This window comes from Dipodomys merriami, unplaced genomic scaffold (genome assembly GCF_024711535.1).
Source record: "Dipodomys merriami isolate MVZ:Mamm:240054 unplaced genomic scaffold, mDipMer1.0.p SCAF_6, whole genome shotgun sequence".
Lineage (NCBI taxonomy): Eukaryota > Metazoa > Chordata > Mammalia > Rodentia > Heteromyidae > Dipodomys > Dipodomys merriami.
This window is the reverse complement of record NW_027206179.1, coordinates 21,130,094-21,154,086: the sequence shown is the minus strand read 5'-3', so window position 1 is coordinate 21,154,086 and position 23,993 is coordinate 21,130,094. Positions and strand designations below refer to the sequence as shown.

The window sequence follows — 23,993 nt, the reverse complement described above, 5'->3', positions numbered from 1 at the left end:
TCAAGGAAAAAAATATATTTCAGGTTCAGTCAGGACAGATGTATCACAGATGATAAAATACCAGGAATTCAGTGATCTTTTATTAAGTACTGAGGCACTATATTGTCATATCATATGAAAACAGAACAATTTAGAGAGAAAACTTACTAATTAAATTTGACTAATTATATGAGTGTGATATAATTCTCAACTATGAGAAGCTGTATACACACACACACACACATACACAATTATATCCATCACTTATATGTTTTGATGTGAACACCATTTTTCCTAGGAGTCATAGTTTAGAAACCTTACTTTTCACAACACATTTGTTTTCCTAACAATGGCTATGAACTACGACCTATGTCTCATGTTATCTGTGCATATTAGGCTGGATGTTAAAATAGATCAATCACAAACCCCTCATGGAGACCACTGTTATCTATGTGTGCCCTGCTCTTTTAGTTCTACTTACTCCTAATAGTTATGTATTAGCAATTATGGCACAGTTCAAATTTTAAAAAGACTTTAAATAGAATTGCTAAAAATACATTTTCAGATTAAATTCACTTCATTTCATATTAAATTTTTGAACACATTAAATATTGAAAGGTTCACATAAGTTTGGGATTATGTTAACAGACACCAAAGGAGAGCCACAAGAAAAACCATACTTTCCTGCATGCAACTACTTCAGTTTATGAAATACACCCTTTTAAGTCATGAATATATTAAAACAGTGGCCCCAGCCAGAGTGAAGGGCATGTTGCCACTGTTGTTCTGGACTAAAGGATCCATGCTTAGTACTGAGGCATGTGTGCATACCAATTATTCATATTCAGAATCTTCGTGGTCTCTGTACATAGACTTTTACATGAAAAATTATCCAAGGTTCTCAAGCTGGAGGATTTAGGTCTCACATCTGGAGTTTCTGATTCAGGAGGTCTGGACTGGGGCCTGAGAATTTGAATTTCTAACATGTTGCCAGGGGTGGTAACTATTGCCAACCTGGAGACCACTCTTGGAGAGTGACTAGGAGAGACTACTACTTCCCAGACTTATCCCATGAAGGTCTGTAGTTCATCATCTTTCAACTAAGGTTCCTAGTAACATTTTATGGGAGACATGAACAACAGGGCTACTAAGGGGAATAAAACAGTATTAAAACCTGGTGATATAAGTTTGGGGTTACTAGTTTGTTTTACTGTCCCCACTAAAGCAATGTGCTTTATAAGTAGTTGGGACAAGTTAAACAGAGAATGACTTTGGTTATCCTAAATACCCATGCAGTGAAACATATTGTTTTAATATTCATAGCATATTAACACTAACTCAATTTCCCCTTTCTATGCCACAATGGAAGTAATCATTATGCAAGAATGAGAAGTGTTAGGTTCCTAATACCAAGATAGTGGCTTGAAGTACTCATCTCCAATTACTTATATATTTCTAAAATTTAAGAACAACACACATATACACAAAGACCTTTTCATTTTTTTTTATCCCAGAAACACTTTTATCACAATAACAAAACATCTGAAAAAGCTGAATGGGTTTGTAGCTGATTGTTCTGTACTCTATAAATACCTAATTTAACTGCTATAGCATTTAGACATGTTTAGAGATAGTCAAGGCAGAAATGGCTGGTTAGGTTCCCATGATTCATCTCAAGGGGTTAGGGCAAGTGCTATCTTCTAGCCAAATGTCAACTGCCTCCAGCACTGTTTCCTCTATTGCCACATACTCAGCATATGTAGGCTAATGAAGCTTTATTTCATGGGATTAAAGCCATCCACTATAAAAGTTTCATTAAATTAACTTAAGAATTCATGGTCTCCTTACAGCAGCATAAACAGAAGCTAAAGTGAAAAATCACAATGAAACACTGCTCCCAGAAAAATCCTAACTACAATGTCATATATTTGTGCTAGTTGAGCTTAATAAGCCAAATGGATATAGCAGGTAGAACTCTACCCATGAAGTATTTAATACACACCTTAAATGCCAGTGTAAACAGAGACAGTGTGTCCAAGGCCGTAAGGCAAACCTCAGTGGCAATGTTGGCTTCCAATAGAGACTGGTGAAGAACATCTGCGTCTGAATGACCATAGCCTGTGTGAATTACAACACAGAATTAATACCCAGTGCTTCTGGTAACGAAGTTGTTGGAGTGAGAGAGTCACAGTCAACTTTTGATTATTTACAGAGACCCTCTTCTGGGCCTTGTCTAGAAAGAGTGGTATTAGTAATGTTTCCATTTAATTATGAATCTTTTTCAACTATGGAAGGGCAATGGCATTAGGAAACATTTATTGTGTGCCTCCTATATAACAGCCATGATTTTAAGAACACATGTATTATTTCATTTAATCCCTCAATAGCCCTATGAAGTATGAACCTTATTAAACCCTTTTTGCAGATAAGGAAATAGGAGCAAACAACTCATCATACAGGTAGTAAACAGTGGAGCCAGGACTTGCACCAAGACAGGCAATGATCAATATAGCTACTTGACTGAGTTGTCAGAATGTTGGAAGTACTGAGGGTGGGTGAGACTTTCCAAGCTTCCCATGTGGACAGACAGCAGACAGCACAGGGATTAAGAAGATGGACTTGAAATCAGGCTACTGGTTGTCAGCTCCAGCTCCACCATTTTCTAGCTGTGGGACACTGAGCAAGTTATTTAACCTCTTTGTATCTCAGTTCCTCATCTGTAGGATGGTAATAAGGGTATCTACTTCCAAGGGTAGTGGTCAGGATTAAATTCATTAACATTTGTGAATAGGATAATGGCTGATACATAGTTAGTGCTATAACAGTAACATTTATAGTCCTGGCTACTCAGAAGACTGAGATCTGAGGATCTCAGTTCAAAGCAACAAAGTCTGTAAGATTCTTTATCTCCAATAAGGCACCAAAAAAGCTAAAAGTGAAGCTGTGGCTCAAGTGTTAGAGTGCTAGACTTTGAGCAAAAAAGTTAGTGCCAGTGCCTGGTCTATCACACACACACATAAAAGCATCAAATCAATAACATCAAGATTTGAATTAATAGCTAGAATCCTGAATGATAATCAAGAGTTGACTGTGCTGTGAAGTATCCTACTTGCTTTAATAAAAGCATAAAAGCCAATATATCTGAAAGAAATGTTTAAGAGAAGGAAAGGACTTGAAGACTCTGTTATGTAAGTTTAGCTTAATCATATATAATTTAAATCTAAAATGAAACCTGTATAGTGGCTACAAAATCAATTTGGTACTATTATAAATGCAATTTGACATACAATTTAAGATATTAAATCATGAAATGGTATGCATTAGCAGAAATACAAATAGGTATGCAAAGATGTTTACAGTATTGATCAAGACTGTACAGAAAGATGGCAATATAATAAAACATAAGGCATTGTCTTTATCCAAGGAGTAAAAAGAAAACATTTATTAACTGACAATTTTCTGAACACTCCAGAGATGAAGATATTAGGAAACAGATCAGAAAAATGAAGTTCAGAAAACCTAGGTATTTCCTTAAGATCAGTAATGAGGAAAAGTAGAACTTACACCTCAAACTCCTATCAGGTGATTGTATTAAACTACATATTTTTAGGAGAAAAAAAAGTAACTAGAATGACATCATTCTGTTATCAGTTAATGTTAGAATTACAGAATGGCTTTAAAGAAGCACACCGTAGTACTTGATTTTTAAAGAGGAGGTTGTGAGGTTTCTTGTTTATAGACTGTACTACTTTGTCTCTGGCAGAGCCAGTGACCCTCTGAAATAAGGATCTGTGATACATTTGGCACCATACTAGCTCTATTTCTTTTTATTTTATTTTTTTTGGGGGGTCCGGTCGTGGGCCTGAACTCTGGGCCTGGGCGCTGTCCCTCAGCTCTTCAGCTCGAGGCTATAGCTCTACCACTTGAGCCACACTGCCACTTCTGGCTTTTTTCTTTTTTCTTATGTGGTACTGAGGAATCAAACTCAGGGACTCAGGCATGCAAGGCAAGCGCTCTACCATTGAGCCATCTTCCCAGCCCTCTTTTTATGTTTTGGGTAAGAAATCTCCAGAAAATTAAGATGGATATTGGGGTACTAATATTATTAGTACTGCCTTTATGTAAGTCAAGCCTTTACTTTGGTTAGTAAGGTTTGGTAAGACACAGATATGATGAAAGATGAAAAATACAGATTGATGACCACTGTGAAAATGATTACAAGTCATGCTAAGAGAGAACCAAAAAACCAAAACCAACAAAAATACCTCCTATTAGGCCAACCAAAATTTTCACACACATCAAGGGAACATTTATGGTAGGCTGCCATTTACCCCAAATACTTTTTGGTCTAGGTTAAATTTTAACAAGGAACTTGGCCTGCTGATTATTTTAATACCTTTTCTGCACAAAACTGTCCTTTTCTCTCTATTGATTAAGCTATTCATTAGTGTAACCATGAGACTATTATAAATGAAATGGCCTACACAGGAATTTCTACCGATTTTTGTCTATTCCTGGCTAAAAGTCTGGAACAGTTAAAGAATTAGAATTTGGCAACCAAAGTGCTATGCTAATTGAGTTTATATAATTATGCATACATTATGGAAAATGTGGTAATGATACAATTTCTCTAAGTTATTACATCACACATAATGCCATTTATCCCATTTCCCTAAGAGTAAGAATGAGATTCAAATTAATTCAGTCTGTCTTTCTCTGAGCTATACAGAAATATTTAAAAAAATGGTTCCTTTAGCTCCAATGTCATACCTGTGCTCTTCCCCACACTGTTCCATCTCAAAAATCAAAGAATTCCTGAGCTAGGTCTATTTTCAAAAATCTATAAAATGAAATGGCAGCACAGAGAGACTGTTCATAGTCATGGACTAAGACCTGGAACAGAGCTGCATATCAGGGAAGGCTTTAGCCAACAGTAACATGTTACATAACACAGGAAAATGACACAATTCAAGAAAGTACTAGTAAGAGATAGTGAACTTCTTTTTTTGGGGGGGAGGGGGCGGGTCGTGGGGCCTGAACTCTGGGCCTGGGCGCTGTCCCTCAGCTCTTTAGCTCAAGGCTAACACTCTACCACTTGAGCTACAGCGCCACTTCTGGCTTTTTTTTTCCTGCTTATGTGATGCTGAGGAATTGAACCCAGGGCCTCAAGTGTGCAAGACGCTTTAAGCGCTCTACCACTGAGCCACCTTTCCAGTCCTAGTGAAACTTCTTAAATCAAAGTTAGCAAGTTCTTGAAAGCAGATTCTCACTCTGGCAGGAGAGGGAGTGCAGTGCAAATAATGCTCATGTCCACTAGTGGGCAATGGTGCCTTTGAACACTGTTTGAATTTCCTCTGGTCCTGCTGATCAGGAACAGAGTGTAGGACTTCACAAGTGTACCATCCTGGCATGCCTGCTGTGAGCTACCTTGGAAATCTGTAGCATTCATTATTGTGTAACTTTACACAATTTCAGTTCTATTGTTACTCTGAGGAAAAGACTTACTTTTAAAATATAACAATATCGGGCTGGAAGGTGGCTCAGTGGTAGAGTGCTTGCCTTGCATGCATGAGGCCCTGGGTTTGATTCCTCAGCACCACATAAGCAAAAAGAAAAAAAGCCAGAAGTGGCGCTGTGGCTCAAGTGGTAGAGGTCTAGCCTTGAGCTGAAGAGCTGAGGGACAGCGCCCACGCCCAGAGTTCAGGCCCCACGACCGGACCCCCCCCCCCCCGCCCCCCAAAAAAATCACAATATTTTGAGCCAGGCACTGGTGGCTCACACCTGTAACCTCAGCTATAATCCTATCTATTCAGATCTGAGGATCACAGTTTAAAGCTAGCCTGGGTAGGAAAGTCTGTGAGACTCTTATCTCCAATTAAAGTTAGCCTGGGTAGGAAACTCTATGAGACTCTTATCTCCAATTAAATACCAGAAAACCAGAAGTGAAGCTGTGGCTCCAAGGGATAGAGTGCTAGCCTTAAGCATTAGAACTCAGGGATAGCACCTAGGCCCTGAGTTCAAGACCCATGACTGACAAGGAAAAAAAAAACCTATCTATCTATCTATCTATCTATCTATCTATCTATCTATCTATCTATCTATCTATCTATCTATCTATCTATCTATATCTATCTATCATATATATATATATATATATGGTACATGAGGAACAAAAATGAGACACTCCCTATGATATGTTATGTTTAGATTTCGTTAACCTTCCTCTACTTTATTTGAATAGCTCAACTGAACACTTAAAACTTTTCTTCCTGGAAGTGGCGCTTTGGTTCAAGTGATAGAGCGCTAGCCTTGAGCTGAAGAGCTGAGGGACAGCGCCTACCTAGGCCAAGAGTTTTCAGGCCCCACGACTGACCAAAAAAAAAAAAAAAAAGAAGACGAAGAAAACTTTTCTTCCTTCCCCACTGACATGACATTGAAGATGATGTAGTAGGCAGGATAGAAACCTGACCCACATACATGCCCTTTCTGACAGTCAGAGGAAGTCTGAGAGAGAAGAGTAAGTCAGATTCACATCTCATAGATATGCTTCTATTTGATAGCTACCTTCCCTTTGTAAAATCAAAATTCTTATTTTTAATTTTTTGGGGGGGACATGGTAGCAAGTATTTATCATTCTGGTTATATAGGAAGAGTAAATAGAGCAAGCCTGGTCCAGGTAAGAACATTAGATGCTATCTGAAAGAAGTATAGAAGCCCAAAGGTCTGGAGACCTGGCTCAAGTGGTAGATTGCCTGTAAGTTCCTGAGTTCAAATCTCAATATCAGTAAGGAAAAAAAAGGCTTTCCTCAGAGTTGGGCAGAGAGTAGAATGTGGAGTCAGGAACAATAGACTACAGCAAAAATTATGTGATTTGTTACCATAGGCTAATATAGAAGTTCACATATTAGAATGTGAGTATCATGCCATCAACTTTCTCTTTTCCATGGAGTACTACAATCTGTTTCTGAAAATGGTATCCAGTGTGATACAGACCCAAAATTGCAAAAATACACACTCTAAATTTGTCTTTAAGAACATTAACATGACTAAGTGGGCACTCTACCTGACTTTCTCAATCCTGAGATCCATCAATTATAATAAGCAAAGCCATGATAAGACTACTACATATGAGATGGAATATACATTCTGATTTCAGAAACACTAGAAAATATACAAAACTCAGGTGTTGGTGGCTCATGCCTGTAATCCTAGCTACTCAGGAGGCCGAGATTTGATGGTTGTGGTTCAAGGCCAGCCAGGGCAGGAAAGTCTGTGAGATTGTGAACTCCAATATACCATCAGAAAACTGGAAGTGCTGCTGTGGCTCAAGTGGTAGAGCACTAGCCTTGAGCTGAAGAGCTTAGGTACAGCGTTCAGCCCAGAGTTCAAGTCCCACAACCAACAAAAAAAAAAAAAAGAAAAAAAAAGAAAATATACAAAACTGTCTCAGAATCAAAGAAATATGGGTTTATACTTATTATCTTGAGGTTATATGTTTAAAATATCAAAATACATTTTACCCAATTTTTAAGATATATTATGCATGCTTAGAAGCTTTTGAAAAATGTTCTTTTTTATTCAGTGATGCATGTATTCACATATAAGAACTATTTACCTACATCTACCTGCTAATTTGCATTTCACAGATAGCAGAGAATTTTAGTGCTACATGAGACCTCAAGCCAGGGTGTCTGATTTCATACACAATGCTAAAGTGATCAGGACAATATCTCCAAAAGGGCCTCATCCACTTTGAGTTCATACCCCAGCTACAGGTGCCCACACCAGCTTTAATAGACAGCTTAGCATGTGCCACACACAGACCACACCTGGGCAGTTCAGTTGAGAAATGCTTTCTGACACTGATTTGAAACTGTTCTCTGCAACTTGACCTAGTGGTCTTATAATGCCTCTTATATTAGGCTCTATAAATTACAGGTTTTCTTCAGATGTTCCTACTTCTGGGCCAGCTTTCCCTCCTATCATACCAGTGGGAAATATGAATTCTATGCAAATGAACTTAAGAGTACCAGAACAATATATGATATCAATGCAAGCACAATGTATTTTATATATACTTGTATTTTATATATATTTGTAAGTGTATCCCTTATTTGCAATCAGTCTTCATTCAGTTTCACCTTCAATTGGAGCTATTCATGTTTTATATGTAGCTATAACTCCCAGTCTGTCCTTTGACACAGGTTACATGAAAGAAGTCAGTGTCTAAGTATGCTAAAATACTGATCTACCTGGGCAATGACCCAAGTTCTTTAAGTGTTCTAAAGTTAGGACTAGTTGGTCAAGGTAGGATCATTTTCATTATTTTCTTCCATATTAAAAACTAAATTTAAGTCTCTGATAAGTTACATGTGTAGCACAGAGTGTCTCTTTCAACAACCTACTCTTCATAGGTGTACCCGATGCTGCAGATGGCCACACCTACAAAGAACTGTTTCTCCTGGGCCTTTGCTGCTCCCTGCTCGTCAAACTGAGGTCTGACAGAGCCTAAAGGAAGAGGAAAAATGGATACTGCAGATATAGAGTCTTTTCCTATTTTTTATTTTCAGGAGGAAATTCATTTTCAGTTCTGGGGTCTCCTTGGAGGTCTCTTGCATGTTGGATGTATGTCACATTTGGTTGGCCCAAGAGAAGGTATTGTATTGATTGCTAAGTAAAGATTTTTTTTCTCAATGAGACATACATGGTCACACATTTCCCACAGAATACCTAGGTACATATGTAAATGAACAAGTGTGTATACATATGCATACACATGTTCACACACATACATGTGTATACATAATCCAGTCATATACTCTTCTTGTGGTTTCAGGCAGAGTTTCATATGGAATTCAAAGAGCTGGTGAAGGAAAAGCTGAAGCCACTCAGCCTAATCAGAGTAAGAGATAGCAAGGAAGACTGAGTTCTAGGAGAAGACAGGCTAATTTACAAAACATCAGAACCAACTCAGGATGAAAAGGAATTGTAGAATCACATGCAAATGCTGAATCAGCAATATACTATTTCCTGGAAAAGTAGGAGAAAATGTGACCAAGGACAATGTGTCACCAAAAAAATAGATAAAAGTTAAAAAGAGAGATGGAAGGGAAGGGAGGTAGGGAAGACAGGCTCTCTGTGGGTAGCAGGAAGAAAGAATGAAAATCAACCATGGCTTTTGGCAGCAACACGCGGCCAGCTGTCTCTCTCCTCTGATTCAAAATACCACCAAAAATTTGCAGCAGGAGGAGCTTCTGCATATTAAGGTTGTTTCTTCATTTGTTAATCATTTATTTGTTAATCATGTTTTTGTTTATTTTCTCTTTCTTAAAACACTACCTTTGGAGGTAGGACCTTTGTCTGCTTACATATTTTTTTTAATATTTTAAGGTTTAAGTACGTATTATTATATAAACACTCTGGTGAATAGAAGTATCACCTATTTCTGCTGCTAAATAGGAAATTAAAATAAAAAAACCCCAAGGCTCCTGGTTTTGTTTTTTTTCAATCCCTTGTCTTCAGAGCTAAAACAAGAAGTTCAACAATCAAGTATTGTATCCTGAAGTGTGTCCCTGTGTGTCCTACAGTTAAGTGAAGACCTTAGAACTAGTGTTTTAAGGCTATCAAGTCAATGTGTGGCAGACTTACATAATACTGATTTAACTAAGCTTCAAAAGAAGTAGAGGGGTTATACCATTATGTTTAACTGCTGGGGTGCAAATGTGGGGAGGTGCTGTAATTTGATACCGTAATAGTATTATTTTGAACTATTACCAATATAAGTTTTGAGTATAATGTCTTTACTCTTAAAGTATATTAAGAAAAAGGTATAAAAATCACAGTAATTAGAAATGATAGGAAGATTTTTGATATTCAGGTATGAAAGACAGCAGTTGGAATGATAACCAGTAAGTGACAAGGTGAAACAATGACTAGTTACGTCATGCTTGCAGAGGAGATGAAGTAATTCAGAGACACTAAGAGAAATGGGATTTATTATAGATGGTCATATTAATTTTTATGGGCTGCAAAGCTGAAATCTTTTAGGTTTTTTTGCTTTCAGAAACCCATAAGCACATGAAATGCTAATATTTCTAGAAATAGCACATGATGACACATCTCTTCTAGTGACTGATAAAAGTAGATTAAAAATATGCTCCCATGTATTGGCAAGATCTCTATTGTGAAGTTAGAAAAGCCCCAAAAGTTAGGAAGGCAAGATGAATAAAGTCTTGGTTTGCAAGTGAAGCGGCCTTAAAAGCAGACTTCAACCTGATTAAATCTTACCATTGTCTACAGAAATCCCAAGCACACTTGATATCTTTCTCACACTGAAAACACAGAAAAAGTCACTTCGTTATTGGACGCTTTTCCACACCCTCACAAATTGATTCGAGGGCGTTGTTTTCACAGCAGTGTAAGGTGTAACATACATTCAGAGCCGGAATGTCAGAATGTGGATGCTTGATCAATTACTGGCATGAGATAGAGATGGAAGGAATCTATCCCAGATCTTCTCAGGAGGCACTGGGAAAATCAACGAGAAACTGGCTACAGGCATGAATTCAAACATGGGAGAATGTTTGGCCATCAAACTTGCCCAATTCTGTTTGGAGGATGGGGCAAAAGGCCTAACGTTTTAAGGATAAAGCTGTAGTTGACCATGTTCCACATTATGTCACTCCCCAGTGCTCAAGACTCTCCTCCAGAGAATGGATCTGTGCCATGATCTCTTCATCCTACTTGCTCTGAGCTGGAAGAAAAATCAAGTTGGTGATGTGATATGGTGTGGCCGGGGCTCTATCCTCTGAGATGGCAGTGAGATGTCTGGCTGTTATGATGGTATGTCATGGGACTTACTGTGGTTAAAAGTGACAGAGTTATCCAGGCTGCCCAGCTGCTGCAATCTGGCATGCATCATTCCTGTTCTGTTACGGGAAACAGGCAATGTCTGAGATTTTCGATCATGAACTATGGATCCCAACCCCTCCTGGTTCCTGCAACATGAGTGAGATGGGATAGAAGCAAAAGTTAGATGTGTTACTCTGCAGCAAGATAGGAGGGTTAGTGAAGCTAGGACACAGCACAGGGGATAGGGCCACGCTTTGATGGAGTGTAGCTGAGCAGCCAGACACAAACAGGAGGCAGATCTTACAGAGTTCACAGCAAAACACCTAACAACAAAGAAGCAAAAAATCAAGCCAAAGCACAGACATCCTCAGTTTTTAGAAAGTATGTTGGAGACGCAACTTTTAAAACAGTGAACGTCATTTCAATGTGCTGCTTTATACAGGCGGGTGTTCTAACAACTGTCAGAACATCGTGAACCTTTATGGATTACATATGTTTAAAAGAGCAAAAACATGTTTTTCTATTTTGGAAAAAATGCACTGGAAGAAACAGAACAAACATGCAATGGGACAGAGTAGATGAGGCAGTTTTAACACTTTTGTTCTTACCCAAGCAGGAAGAAGAGCCATACACTTTGTTAAACTTGTCAGCAGTCAAGTAGAGAAAACAGAAGAGTGATCTGGGTTAGCAATCAAACAGCTGACTTCCTATTGTGTACCATCACCAGAGCAGATGGAAAATAAGACCCGTGCTGGAATGAGACCTGTCCCCTGTCCCAAAGCCAACCGTGCCCCTTGCTGTGTTACTGTGTGTAGGAGAACAGGGACATGCATGGACTATCACTAACAGCATGCTTCTGGGTGGTTGGTTTCCAAGTGAAAGGAGGAGGCCCCGTGTTCACATAACCGGACCACTGGGGATGGCAGAAACTGACAACATTCACATCATGGCTCAAGATCTCTTTCTCATGCAGCAGAAACCATGGTGATTTTGGAATAAGGCAGGACATATCTTTCCACAGCACATGGGACAAGGTAACACATCTCCACTCTCATCTTCCTCTGCCTATCATATTTTTAATGTAGTCCATATTAAATGCAACTATATACAGAGGCTCATAAAGTCAGATTTCTTAGAAAAAATTTATACCCATGTGGAAAAGAAAGTCAACCACTTCACAAAACCCAATTTAAAATATTTTGTCAGGAAGAAATCTTCAGCTTCCCACATTCACCATTTTAAGCTCTGAGGCATTGAAATTCTAGTTGTACAACCTTTTCCAAATGCTATCTTGTGACATATATGGCAATAACTGCAAGGGGGTGTGAAGCACACCCAGCACAGTGCTTTTCTGCTACAAAATACAGTGTTCACCCTCCTCACGGACAAAGTCAGTGAGAATGCAAGTCAAGGAATAAGATAGGACTGGCAAGAAGGTACTTTGTATATACTTGCACTTAATACTTTAAGACACAAACATCACTGTTACAATAAAAATACAAGATTAGAGAACTTTAAATTACCACAATTCAATTAAAACCAGATAGTATTAATAGTAGGAAAACAAATCATCTCTCTAGTTTGTTTTTCTTTAAAAGAGAACACATACTTTTATTTAATATAGAACATAATTCTGAAAATTTCTAATGTTAACATAAAAGGCAAATCTTCACACTTAGAAAGTCTATTCATCTTTGTCCTATTTCATTGCTATTTTAGGCAAATCTTCACACTTAAAATAGAAAGTCTATTCATCTCTGTCCTATTTCATTACTATTAAACAGAATTTTAGGTAAGAAAAACAAATCTCAATTACAACTAAACCTCTAAGATTTTCTTAAAATATAAGTTTACTTGAAGTTAAGCTGTTAAAAAAATAATAAATACTATGAGATGTAAACAAACCTCCTTACATATAGTGATACAGGATGGACCACAGACATACTCAATGGCTACTGAGCATTAGAAAAAAAAATGCTTCAAGGAAATGTCACCACTGAAGCAGCTGTCTGGCTACAGATGCTAGAACCTGGGAGAGTACAGCCCAGGACAGTGTAGGGGGAGTTATATACTCAACAAAGAGTTCTAGTTAGATACGAATACGGGATACTTAGTGATTATTCAGAGTAAGAAGAGGAAAGTCTCCATTTTAGAGGTTTGTGGAAGTTCATACAAAATTGAGATTGTGTGTAAAAACTTTTAAGAAAGGCAGGTAATTAGGTAAGAAATTAGTATCTTTCTAGTAAGGAGCAGGACTGATAAGAATGCTCTTGGGGGGTGGGGAATGGAAAGAGAAATAATGGAGAAAGGAGAATATATATAAAGAGGAACCAGGTAGAAGAGAGAGGAGATAAAATAGTGTGAGAATCTGGAAAGGAGCATAGAACTAGCAATAGTCTATTGGAGACAATCTTTCCAAGAGAGAAACACGAGAACAAACAGGAATGAGGGACGTAGGAACACTGATGAAAAGGCACTGCCAGATTCTATGGTGGCAATACAATGCCTGCCAGCTGTCTTTATAGCTGTTTATATAAACCACATCTGTCAATCATCACAGATGACTACTCCTACACATTCAGATCCAAGTAACACAGAAAACAACATGGGATTTCCAAGTAGGCTGTCCCACAGTACCTGGCTATGTATCGCTTCCCCATGTACTGGAACTGATGCAAGCAGACTCTGCAGACAGAATGTAAAATTATTAACGAATGTGAAAATAAATATAATTGCAGTACCCATTAGCAATAACAAGTTTATTAAAAATGTCTGCTATCTTTCCGTTACTTCTGGCTTTCAAGAAGTCTCTGGAAGGTCCTTTGAACCCAGAGAAAATGACTAAGCAGTCAGTGAAGACCTGCGCAGTATCAGTTTTATGGTAATTGGCAGAGCACCACAGAACAAAGGCCCAATCCACTGAGTAAATTTTAGATTACTTGATTAAAATGGCTTATTTATGTAAGTATCTCACCTATCACAACCACATATCTGCAATAATTTAAGGCTGGCCACTGATCATTGGCTCATAATCTCTGAAAATATGTACTGGAGTCAGGTCTATGAGAAACAGCTTAAGAAGTAAGACAAGATGTGACATAAACTACAGTTCTGGCCCAAGTACACACTATTCTTTATACATCTTGATTATCTGGGAAACAACCAAGAGGCAATAAGGAAAAACAATCTACTCACTCAGATATTGTAAAAAAATCCATAAGTTCAGATGTTGAAGCCTTGTTCCAGTATGTAAACAAAGCATCTAGAAAAATAAATATTTATTTGGTAAGAATCACAATGCATAATTACCTATTATGACAGTAGGGGAGGACCCTAGAAAACATAAGATACGTAGCAAGAAATCTATGTTACTACAGGCAGTGTGCCAGAGGTTCTCCAGATTCCACCCATATTGTGTCATTTAATTCTCACCCTCACCATATGCAGAAAGGAGTTCCCATTTATAGCTGTACTAAGAGAGGCTCAGAGAAATTACATAATGCTCCCACTTGCATGCCCAAAGAATCCTGGCTGAATAGGGGTTTAAATCAAGTGTACCTGATTCTTTTTTTTTGTTGTTGTTGGTCATGGACTTGAACTCTGGGCCTGGGTGCTGTCCCTCAGCTCTTCAGCTCAAGGCAAATGCTCTACCACTTGAGCCACAGAGCCACTTCTGGCTTTTTCTGTTTATGTGGTGCTAAGGAATTGAACCCAGGGCCTCATGCATGGAAGGCAAGCACTGTACCACTGAGCCACCTTCCCAGCCAAGTGTACCTGATTCTAAAGGACATGTCTGACCCATTAGATTAGTAATGAGGGAAGATGAGGTATATTCCAGCTTTGGAAGATTTTTAAACTCAGAATCTAGATGGATAAGCTTGTTCCTTGAGGCTGGCCATCCTGGTAAGGTGAGCCCTGGAAAAGCCATGTGAAAGCTGGAGAGCCTTAGAGTTGCTCTATACGCCTTGGTGGTCCACAGCACACCCCAGACACAACAGCCAGGGTAAAGCACTGTCACTGCTATGCCTTGCTTTGGGCTCAGGCTACTGGCTGAGCCCTATGGCTTTGCACAGAGAAAGAAAATGAAGGGTCTAGCACTGAGGTGCTCATTAAATGTCAAACAGGTAAAAGGAAAGAGTAGTTCCTGTGACACAATTGATTTTGGTTGTTGATTTGGTAAGCAACCAAAATCAATTGTGTCACAATTTCTCCTTCATTCTATACCACATAAAAACCTCAATTTGATTAAAAAATTAAAAAAAATTAAGCTGGGCACTGATAGCGCACACCTGTAATTCTAGCTACCCACGAGGTTGAGATCTGAGGATTTTGAAGCCAGCCTGGGTAGGAAAGTTTGTGAGACTATCTCCAATAAATTACTCAGAAAAAGCTGGAAGTGATGCTGTGGTTCAAGTGGTAGAATGCTAGTCTTGAGCATAAATGGGCCCAGGGACAGCACCCATGCCCTGAGTTCAAGCCCCAGGACCAGCAAAAAAAAAAAAAAAAAAAAAAAAAAGTGAAAATATGAATAATACAAACTTTGAAAAAATACAGGAGAATATTGTTATGACCTTGATGATAAAAAATTTCTGCAATGAACTAACAAAAGGTTAGATGTGAAGTTGTGACTCAATTAGTAGAATGTTAGTCTTAAGCAAAAATGCTCAGGGATAGCACTCAGGCCCCAAGTTCAAGTCCTAGAAGTGTCATGTATACATATATAAAGATACTCTAAAATTGTTCTAAATAGGCAGCTGCATTTAAAAAAATATGTGCATGACTTTCTGAAGGGTTGACATTTTTTAGCCCAAGATGGGGACTTGGACTCAGATATGTGACACTTTCGCTTATTGGCTGGCGCTCTACCAACTGAGCTATGCCCTCCAACTTTTATAGGCTGACTTTTTTTTGTCAATAGTAGGCTTGAACTCTGGGCCTGAGCGCTGTCCCTGAGCTTTTCAGCTCAAGGTGAGCGCTCTACCACTTGAGCCACAGCACCACTTCCAGTTTTCTGGTGGTTTAGTAGAGATAAGTCTCAGGGACTTTCCTGCCTGGGCTGCTTTGAAACCTAACCCTCAGATCTCAGCCTCCTGAGTAACTAGGAATGCTCTATATTTGATTTATATATTTGACTTTATCACTAAAAAAAAATCTGGCTTACTGTCTTCTCCTCCTCCTCTTTTTATTCTTTTTAACCTTTAAATTGTGATTTTAATGTAACATATCGACAACAAAACTATACAATTCTCTTATAAATATATTAAGGAGAAACTGGTCATTTCTATCACCTGTTTTAAGAAATCAGGCTTCTACTGCTGCTGAAATGGGAGCTCAATATTAAGTAATAATAATAATAACATCTACATTTTCAGGCAGGAACCATATCTTAGTGGAAGTGTTAACACCTGTATCTGTTGTCACTAGGTACATACAGTACAAGTGGCCTCTCAGGTTCTCAAAAAACTGGCATTTTGTTTCCACAAGAGTTAATCTTAGTTCAATGACCTTAAGAAAGTCTATTATATACTTTTATACTTGCTGTAGGGAAAATAAGATCAGATTTGTGACCAGGGTAAGAATTATGACATGATTTCATGGGGTTGACAATACCACACTACTAGAGTTTAAACACTCCTATCATGGTTATAAACTTTATGTGATACAGACTAAAATCTAAGAGCTCTTCATTTTCATTAGAAAGGGCTTGGTATATGCTTAATTAGAACTACAATCTATTGTGGTACCACTTTGCAATTAGAAAACTAAATAAATACCTCTCCCTTCAGTTAAGGCCAGGAGTATCTCACACTCATTTTCTTTTTCTTTTTTTATTTTTGTCGGTCGTGGGGCTTGAACTCTGGGCCTGGGCACTGTCCCTGCACTCTTCAGCTCAAGGGGAGAACTCTATTGCTTAAGCCACAGTACCACTTCTGGTTTTCTAGTGGTTTATTGGAGATAAGAGTCTCACAGACTTTCCTGCCCGGGCTGGCTCTGAACTGTGAGGCTCAGATCTCAGCCTCCTGCGTAACTAGGATTACAGGAATGAGCCACTGGCACCCAGTTTGTCACAGTCATTTTTTAAGTGGAAAAAATACTTAGATTCCTGAACACTGTGTTTTCTGATTTGAGAGACTGACTAATATTGTTACATAAGTTACTAGTAAGCTTGTTTGGACAAAATAGAAGAAAACAAACAAACAAACCAAAAGTCACTTCATTTATCTGCTTTCTGTCTCTTTTAATTAAGATTGTAGGTTCAAATTTTATATAAATTAATAAAAAAGGAAGCTTATCCAGTTTTAGAACTAATTTTCTAGTCTTTTCCAAAGACTTATTTTTTTAAAATTGTGATTAAGTGATTACATAATTTCCCAAATTTCACAGTATTGTGGGATAGTGATGCTTAAAGTCAGACACATTCTAACTTTCATGGGGCAAATTGTCTATCATGGTCTATATAGATTTATGAATTTTATGAGCTTTGCAATACAGTTATTTCTTCCACATTGGGTAATATGTACATTTCTTTTGTTTTGCATAGCATCAGCTGTTCCCTCTTACCCACTCGTTCCAAAGACTTTCATTCCTACTGTATTTATTAACATATATATATAAAGTCTTATATTTGCAATGAATATAATTTAATAACTTAAATACTGAAACAAGGAAAGCAAACCAGAAAAAAAATTTTTAACCTACCATCAGACATGCTTTTTAAGATGTAAAGGAAACACATCAGTAGGCTCTTAATCTCAGACTGGTCCAGTTTGTCACAGCGAACTACAGAATTTCCCAAAGTGTTACTTTGATGGTGCTAAAAAGGAAATACAGATAATTTTTCTAGTCCGCAGTACTAAGAAAAATGCAATTAGTTTTTTTTTGCCTTGGAAAAGAGAAAAGTTCTTAGAATTGAGTTGAGTCATACAAATTGAAAAGTACAAGTAAACTTCAGGCACCATTAAACAAAGGCACACCGTCATCCAAACAGAATACACACAATGCTCCTTGGAGCTCTAGCTTGTCTCTTGTGCACACTTTTCTAAGGGACAAGTCAGGAGGCACAGCCCTTTCATACATTCTAGTTATGCCAAGTAAAACCTCATGCAGAAAAGTATGTGTGCTAGGACAAAGATAGAAGTGGACATACAGAAGACCACACAGCCATCCTCCCCTCTAGAGACCCAGGGCCCGCAACAGCAAGAAAGCCTGAGTACTGCTGTGTACCAGCCACAAAAGCCTAGAGCCCAGGTGCTGTCATTCAGGATATACTTTGGGGCCCATCTTTGAGCACTGCTGGGACAAAATACTTAGCAGGTGCCCAACAGGACAAATATCGATACCTCAGCACAGTGCCAAAGACCCTAAACTGATGAGGTTACTCCCATCATCAGCTTAGCTCAACACAACAAACATCAGAAAGCTTGGGGCTGAGAGGGAGGACAGTTTTACCACCAAATAGCAGGTTTACATTTTAAAAAACAAACTTAAAAATCTCATCTCATGATTAAAAACAGAGGAGATTGTAAAAACTAGGTTGTATTTCTAGTTGAAATATGGATTTTTTTAAACCAAAATGCCAAAAAAATGTCAAGGCAAAAATGTCAAGGCCAATTATGAAAATGTCCAATGGAGGAAATATATGTATATGTATATATATTAAGCAGACTCAGTTAATAGGCTTTGTATTTTTATTCAGAATGGAAATATAGGTATAATTAGTGGCAAAACTGGATTGGTTGGGTCTCCCTGCCCTGTAGATGGGAGCTGCGAGGAAAGCTTAGTACTTCTGGTGGTGGAAGGGAGGGTGCAGCATGCAACATTTCCTCTGGCAAAGGTGGAATGGTTAGAAGGGAAAAATCCACAGTGACCCGGTGTTTCCTGGCTGACTGGCAGCTCTCCTCCTCCTCTCCAGCACTGCGTATGACACAAGCGGAGTGCCGTCTTAGCAGCTTTTCCTTCTACACATGAAGGCATGTTGGGGTCAAGGGAAAAGTTCAACATATCATGACACACACCCAGACAGAGAGGTTCACCCCTTGACACAACCATGTACATAGATAATCACATCAATGCCAGCCACAAACCTGATGCTAAGGAATATGTTTTCCAGACATTTTTCTGACAATGAGGAATAAATCCTTAAGTGGTTCAGCTGTTTATTGGTAGAGACACTTTCCTAAAACTTGAAATAACTTAGGAATCAGTACCTAAGCTAATAGAAATCTATCATGGTTCCAGCTTTAACTGCCAAGCCTTATTGTGTCTCACAAAGTACTAAACAGTCTAAGCCTTTAGTAATTTTAAAGTAAAAGATGAGCAAGGAAGTGTGTTATAGGTGGGACACAGGGTAAACTGAGTGATTTAGAATCATACCTTATTCCTAAATCATGGATATTATCAATTAAACTTTTCTGGACCTTGTATTGGATCTAATATGCCAAGTTCATTGGATGGCTGGGTTATAAAAAGTATTCTCTAGCTCTGAAAGAATCATTTGTTTAAGGTGCCTATTCCATTTTAAAAGTTGTCTTGATCTAAGATTCAAAACAAAACAAAACAGAATATTTCAAGGGTGTAGGACATAGCTCTGCAGTACAGAGCTTGTCTAGCAGGTCTTAAGTCCAGCACCACAAGAATAAGAAGAGTGTTTCAGGAAGTGGACCCCAATCTTACATAAAACTGTGATCCATATTAACTGAATCTTTTTATTTTTGTGGTCATGGGGGCTGAGTGCTATCCCTGAGCAACTTTGCTAGCCTTCTACCACTCTGAGCCACAGTACCACTTTCAGTTTTCTGGTGATTAATTGGTGATAAGAGTCTCATGAAACTTTGAATCATGATCCTCAGATAGCCTCCTGAGTAGTGAGGATTAAAGGCGTGAGCCACCAGTGCCCAGATTAACTGATCATTTTATGAAAGCAAAAAATCAAGCCAAGTGTTGGGTGGCACACCTTCAATCCTCAGGAGGCTGAGGCAGGAGGACTGCAAGTTCCAAGCTAGCCAGAGCTACATAATGATTTTTGAGTTTAGTCTGGACTATATAACAAGACCTTGCCTCAAAAGAACAAAACAAAGTAGGTTTCACTTAACAGATACTAAAACATGAAGCAAATTTACTTTGCACTAAATCCAATAGATCTAATAAACATCTGTGTTAAATGAAAAAGAAATTACCTTGTCTAAGGAATTGCTCTTCTCACTATTCCTTTCTGGAAGGCTATTACCCGAATCTGTGCTTATGAGTGATCCTCTTGAGTCAGCATTTCTCACACTATTGATGTTTGGAGTTGAAGTTGTATATGGAGAAGCTAAATGGAAATCAAGAAAAGAACAAAGGTTTGGTAAGACAACAAAATAAAAGTAAGCATTGAACTGTAAAGGAAACTGCATTTATGACATTAATATTTGTTAGGAAGTGGGTTCAAAAGTGGTATTCAAATGTGTCCACTTTAAAGAATCAGGTCATATAAAATGAGATAAAACAAACTTTATTCTGAAACATTAACAATAAATGTCAATTCATTTATTGGCATTGTTTCAGAATGGGATAGAATGGAGACATAAAAAAAAGATAAATCACCTAAAACTATTCAATGATCAAATTAAGTTATATAATGCAAACTATATGTGTAGGAGCCCCAGAAAATTCTACAGGACTTTTTAAAATTTCAGGAAAAACAGTGATAACTTGGCTTTGGAGGGAAACCTCAGTTTCAACACTGGACATGTTCTTTTTGATTTGGTTGTATCTTTGTGAAGCTGGATGTTCTGTAGTTGCTATAAGTAGTATTGGATAAAAATCAATTTGGACAAGGAAGTGAGAATAGAGGCAGACAAGATTCCTAAGTATGAGAAACTGTATCTACCAGGTATATATAACTCACTAGTACATGTTGTGTGTATTATAAATACAACTATTTTTAAAATTATATTTCACATGTTTACTAAATTGTTAGGATGTAAGTACTTATTAATTTCGTTTAAAGTACCAAATAAAGAGTACTATTTATTAACAAACAAAACTGTTAACAGATAAGTAAGTTCTAATAAACATAACTGCTGGTTTTAGCCCTGGACACTATGAACAGCTATGACAATTGGTCCATTTTTATTTTATCTTTTTGCTGTTTGCTTATTTGTGAGTTCTGGGGGCTTGAACTAAGGGTCTGGGTAATATTCCTGAGCTTTTTGATCAAACCTAGTGCTCTACCACTTGAGCTCCGTTTTCCTCTTCCTCCTCCCCTTCCTCTTCCGCCTCCTCCTCCTTTTTTGGTAGTTAAGTAAGAGTTCTATGAACTTTCCTGCCGGGCTGTCTTCTAACTGTGATCCTCGGATATCAGCTTCCTGAATAGCTAGGATTACAGACGTGAACCATCAGCCCCAGCTCCAACTAGGATTCTGGGTCTGAGACATTGGCACCCAGCTCCATTTTTATTCTTATAAACAAAACATTTTGGGGATCTCTACTGCAGATAAAAGGAAAAAGAAAATCTAACTTGGAATTAAATTTGTGAAGTTCATGAATAAATAAATGTCTGAAAACAGGAATCAGCTTCTACCTTAATACTATGGAGTTTTAGGTAAAAAATTATTTCCTACTTGGATAAGGATATAATTAAAAATGATTCTTTTAGACTTGTACAGTTCTGGGCTGAGGTAGCCATGCCTCTAACGGAAAGGCCTGGAAAAGGGCAGAGTAGGGAAGATTCTTGTCACTCTGTTACTTGGCAGTTGTAAGAAGAGCCTCATAGACCCAAGCCAAAGATGCCATCTTTGGCACCTCACAGTAAGCCTGTCATTACTTTTAGATTTCAGCAGGCATATTTGTTGGCATGGACTGAAATAAAAGTTCTAAGACAAAATAAAAAAAAAATAAACACAGAATATAGCCAGTAGTTGAGCAAAAATATTTTTTGTAAGTCACTCCATTTTTTGCATAAACTCACCATTTCTCAGGCAACATCAAGGTGGTCTTTATTCTTAGAAGGAAGACCCATGACACTTACTGTAAGTCATGACTGCTATCCCCAGAACAGAAAATGTGTGACTGTCACAGAATAGGTGAAAACCCTTTTGAGAAATTATGACCCTTTTTCTACACTTAGATAAAAGAAATACACATAATCACTTAATTATAATTATATTTCATAGTTAAAACATAGAATTCAGGAGAAAAAGGTCCTCTGTAAAGTAAAATTAGTCCTTAAAATTTGATTTTTCATGCTTGGTTCTAAAATTAAAGTCCCAATTTAAGGCAAACATGCAAATGCAGCAAATCAACATGCTTAGTTTGTTTCTGGGTATATGTGTGTTTCTAAGTATTTAATATCCTTAAAGATCTGAAACAACATGTAAGAGTTTCATCCATTCCTCTCTACTTTGTATTAACAGCCCAATGTACTGAGTAGGTAGAAAAAATGAATCTGCACCTAAAAAGGCTTGCATTTTAAAATGAATGACCCTCAGAATCGTTTTTATTCAGGCAATGAATCTGTTTTAGAAATTTTCTTGTATCATGCTCCAAATTTAATTAGTGAAATCAGATTCCCCACAGGGAAAAAGCTTTCTCCTGAAGGCTAAGATCCTTATCTTGAGCACCCTATGTTCAAAAGAAAAGAGTTGCTATAGCTACCAGAAAAACAAACAACAGCAACAACAACCATCTCTACCATATATGCACACACACACACACACACACACACACACACACACACACACACACACACACACACACACACACACACACACACACACACACACACACACACACACACACACACACACACACACACACACACACACACACACACACACACTCCCTAGCAAACCTAATTTAAAAGCAGTGTTTCCCTGGAAGATCCTCCTAAAAGGTAACAAGGACTTAGGCATTCAAGATGGGAGAAAATAGCCTGTTATGAGTCTATTTCTACAAAGTAGACTTGGATTTTTATATTCAATAAGGAGTGAAAGGGACTAAATGAGTCTCATGGCCTAACTATTCCATGAATGCAAAGCAATTAAAGCCCATCTCTGCCATTTGGGTCATGCTAAGGATATCCAATAACTCACTTTTAAGCTTCAAAAGAATCCCAAATCCTAATAAGGTGAATTCTGAATTGGATAGAGTCAAATGAAACAAAACATTCCTTCATGTCCTTTAATCATTTCCATGAAGCCCCAAATGCCTCTCTTATGATCCTATAAGAGAGGTCACAGAGGGCACACTATCAAGATTTTCAACATATTAGTAGGCTTCTAAACTTGTCTAGTTGACTCCTGAGAATATATCATAAAACATGAATAACACAACAGAATCATGCTTATAATGACATTCAAATAATAATGCTGAGTGTTTATACCCTGTAAAGCACTGTAGACATTGCTTTAGCTCTTTGTTTCTGAAAATGATTCTGCTTTGGAGGTGTGGATATGGAAAGTATAGAAGATGGAGGACAACCTGCCCCAGTAACTAGTCAATGGTGGAGACTACAACTATCTGACCTAAGCTAGTAGCATGAATTATTGTAAACAAAATCCCTCAAAGAAGGTCACCTCCCCATTCGCAGAATAGCAGCTTGGCATGTGGGCACAACAGGAAACAGATACAATAAAGGCCCCAGAAGAGAAGCAAATGGAAAAATAACAGCCAGCGTTTGTTGTTTGTTAGACTCTGCTTCCAGCAATTTTTATGAGTGAACTCCTTTTGTCTTTAAAATGCTAAATGAGGAGAGTATAAATATGAAAAATATACATTCACATAAATAAGATAAAGATTGGTACTATAAAGACAAATTTAGGTATTTGTGTGGGCTTTCCAATTTTATATTCTACTCCATTTCACCACAAAAATGGCACATAACAATACAAAAGGTAAGAACATACCTTAAAATAGACAATAGTCCTGAAAATTAACTGGACAAAAGGGCATGTACTTTTTTCTGTACTATCAATTTAGACTATCTGTGGGTAGTCTAACCACCAGCAATAGAGGATGCTTAATTTATTCAAAATGTGGCAAGAAGAGGGGGAAAATATCTGCAAATAGATAATTCTTTCTATACATATTTATTACTACTTTCTTTCTTTCTTTTTTTGGGTCGGGTCGTGGGGCCTGAACTCTGGGCCTGGGCACTGTCCCTCAGCTCTTTAGCTCAAGGCTAG

General features: G+C 37.9%; 1 protein-coding gene across 14 annotated transcripts in view; it reads right to left on the bottom strand.

Moving 5' to 3' along the window:
- Positions 1-23,993, bottom strand: part of Dock9 (dedicator of cytokinesis 9) — a 259,631-nt gene that overhangs the window by 39,257 nt on the left and 196,381 nt on the right. For 7 of the 14 annotated variants that reach the window (XM_070002693.1, XM_070002701.1, XM_070002691.1 and 4 more), the window contains exons 34-39: positions 20,007-20,140; positions 17,530-17,644; positions 14,026-14,092; positions 13,468-13,515; positions 10,840-10,976; positions 1,982-2,097 (exon numbers count right to left, since the gene is read on the bottom strand). In XM_070002693.1, the coding sequence (XP_069858794.1) occupies positions 1,982-2,097; positions 10,840-10,976; positions 13,468-13,515; positions 14,026-14,092; positions 17,530-17,644; positions 20,007-20,140 (617 nt within the window). Of the gene's footprint in view, positions 1-1,981; positions 2,098-10,266; positions 10,311-10,839; positions 10,977-13,467; positions 13,516-14,025; positions 14,093-17,529; positions 17,645-20,006; positions 20,141-23,993 lie in introns of all 14 variants that reach the window. The other 7 variants (XM_070002702.1, XM_070002697.1, XM_070002695.1 and 4 more) reach the window with 2 other exon arrangements.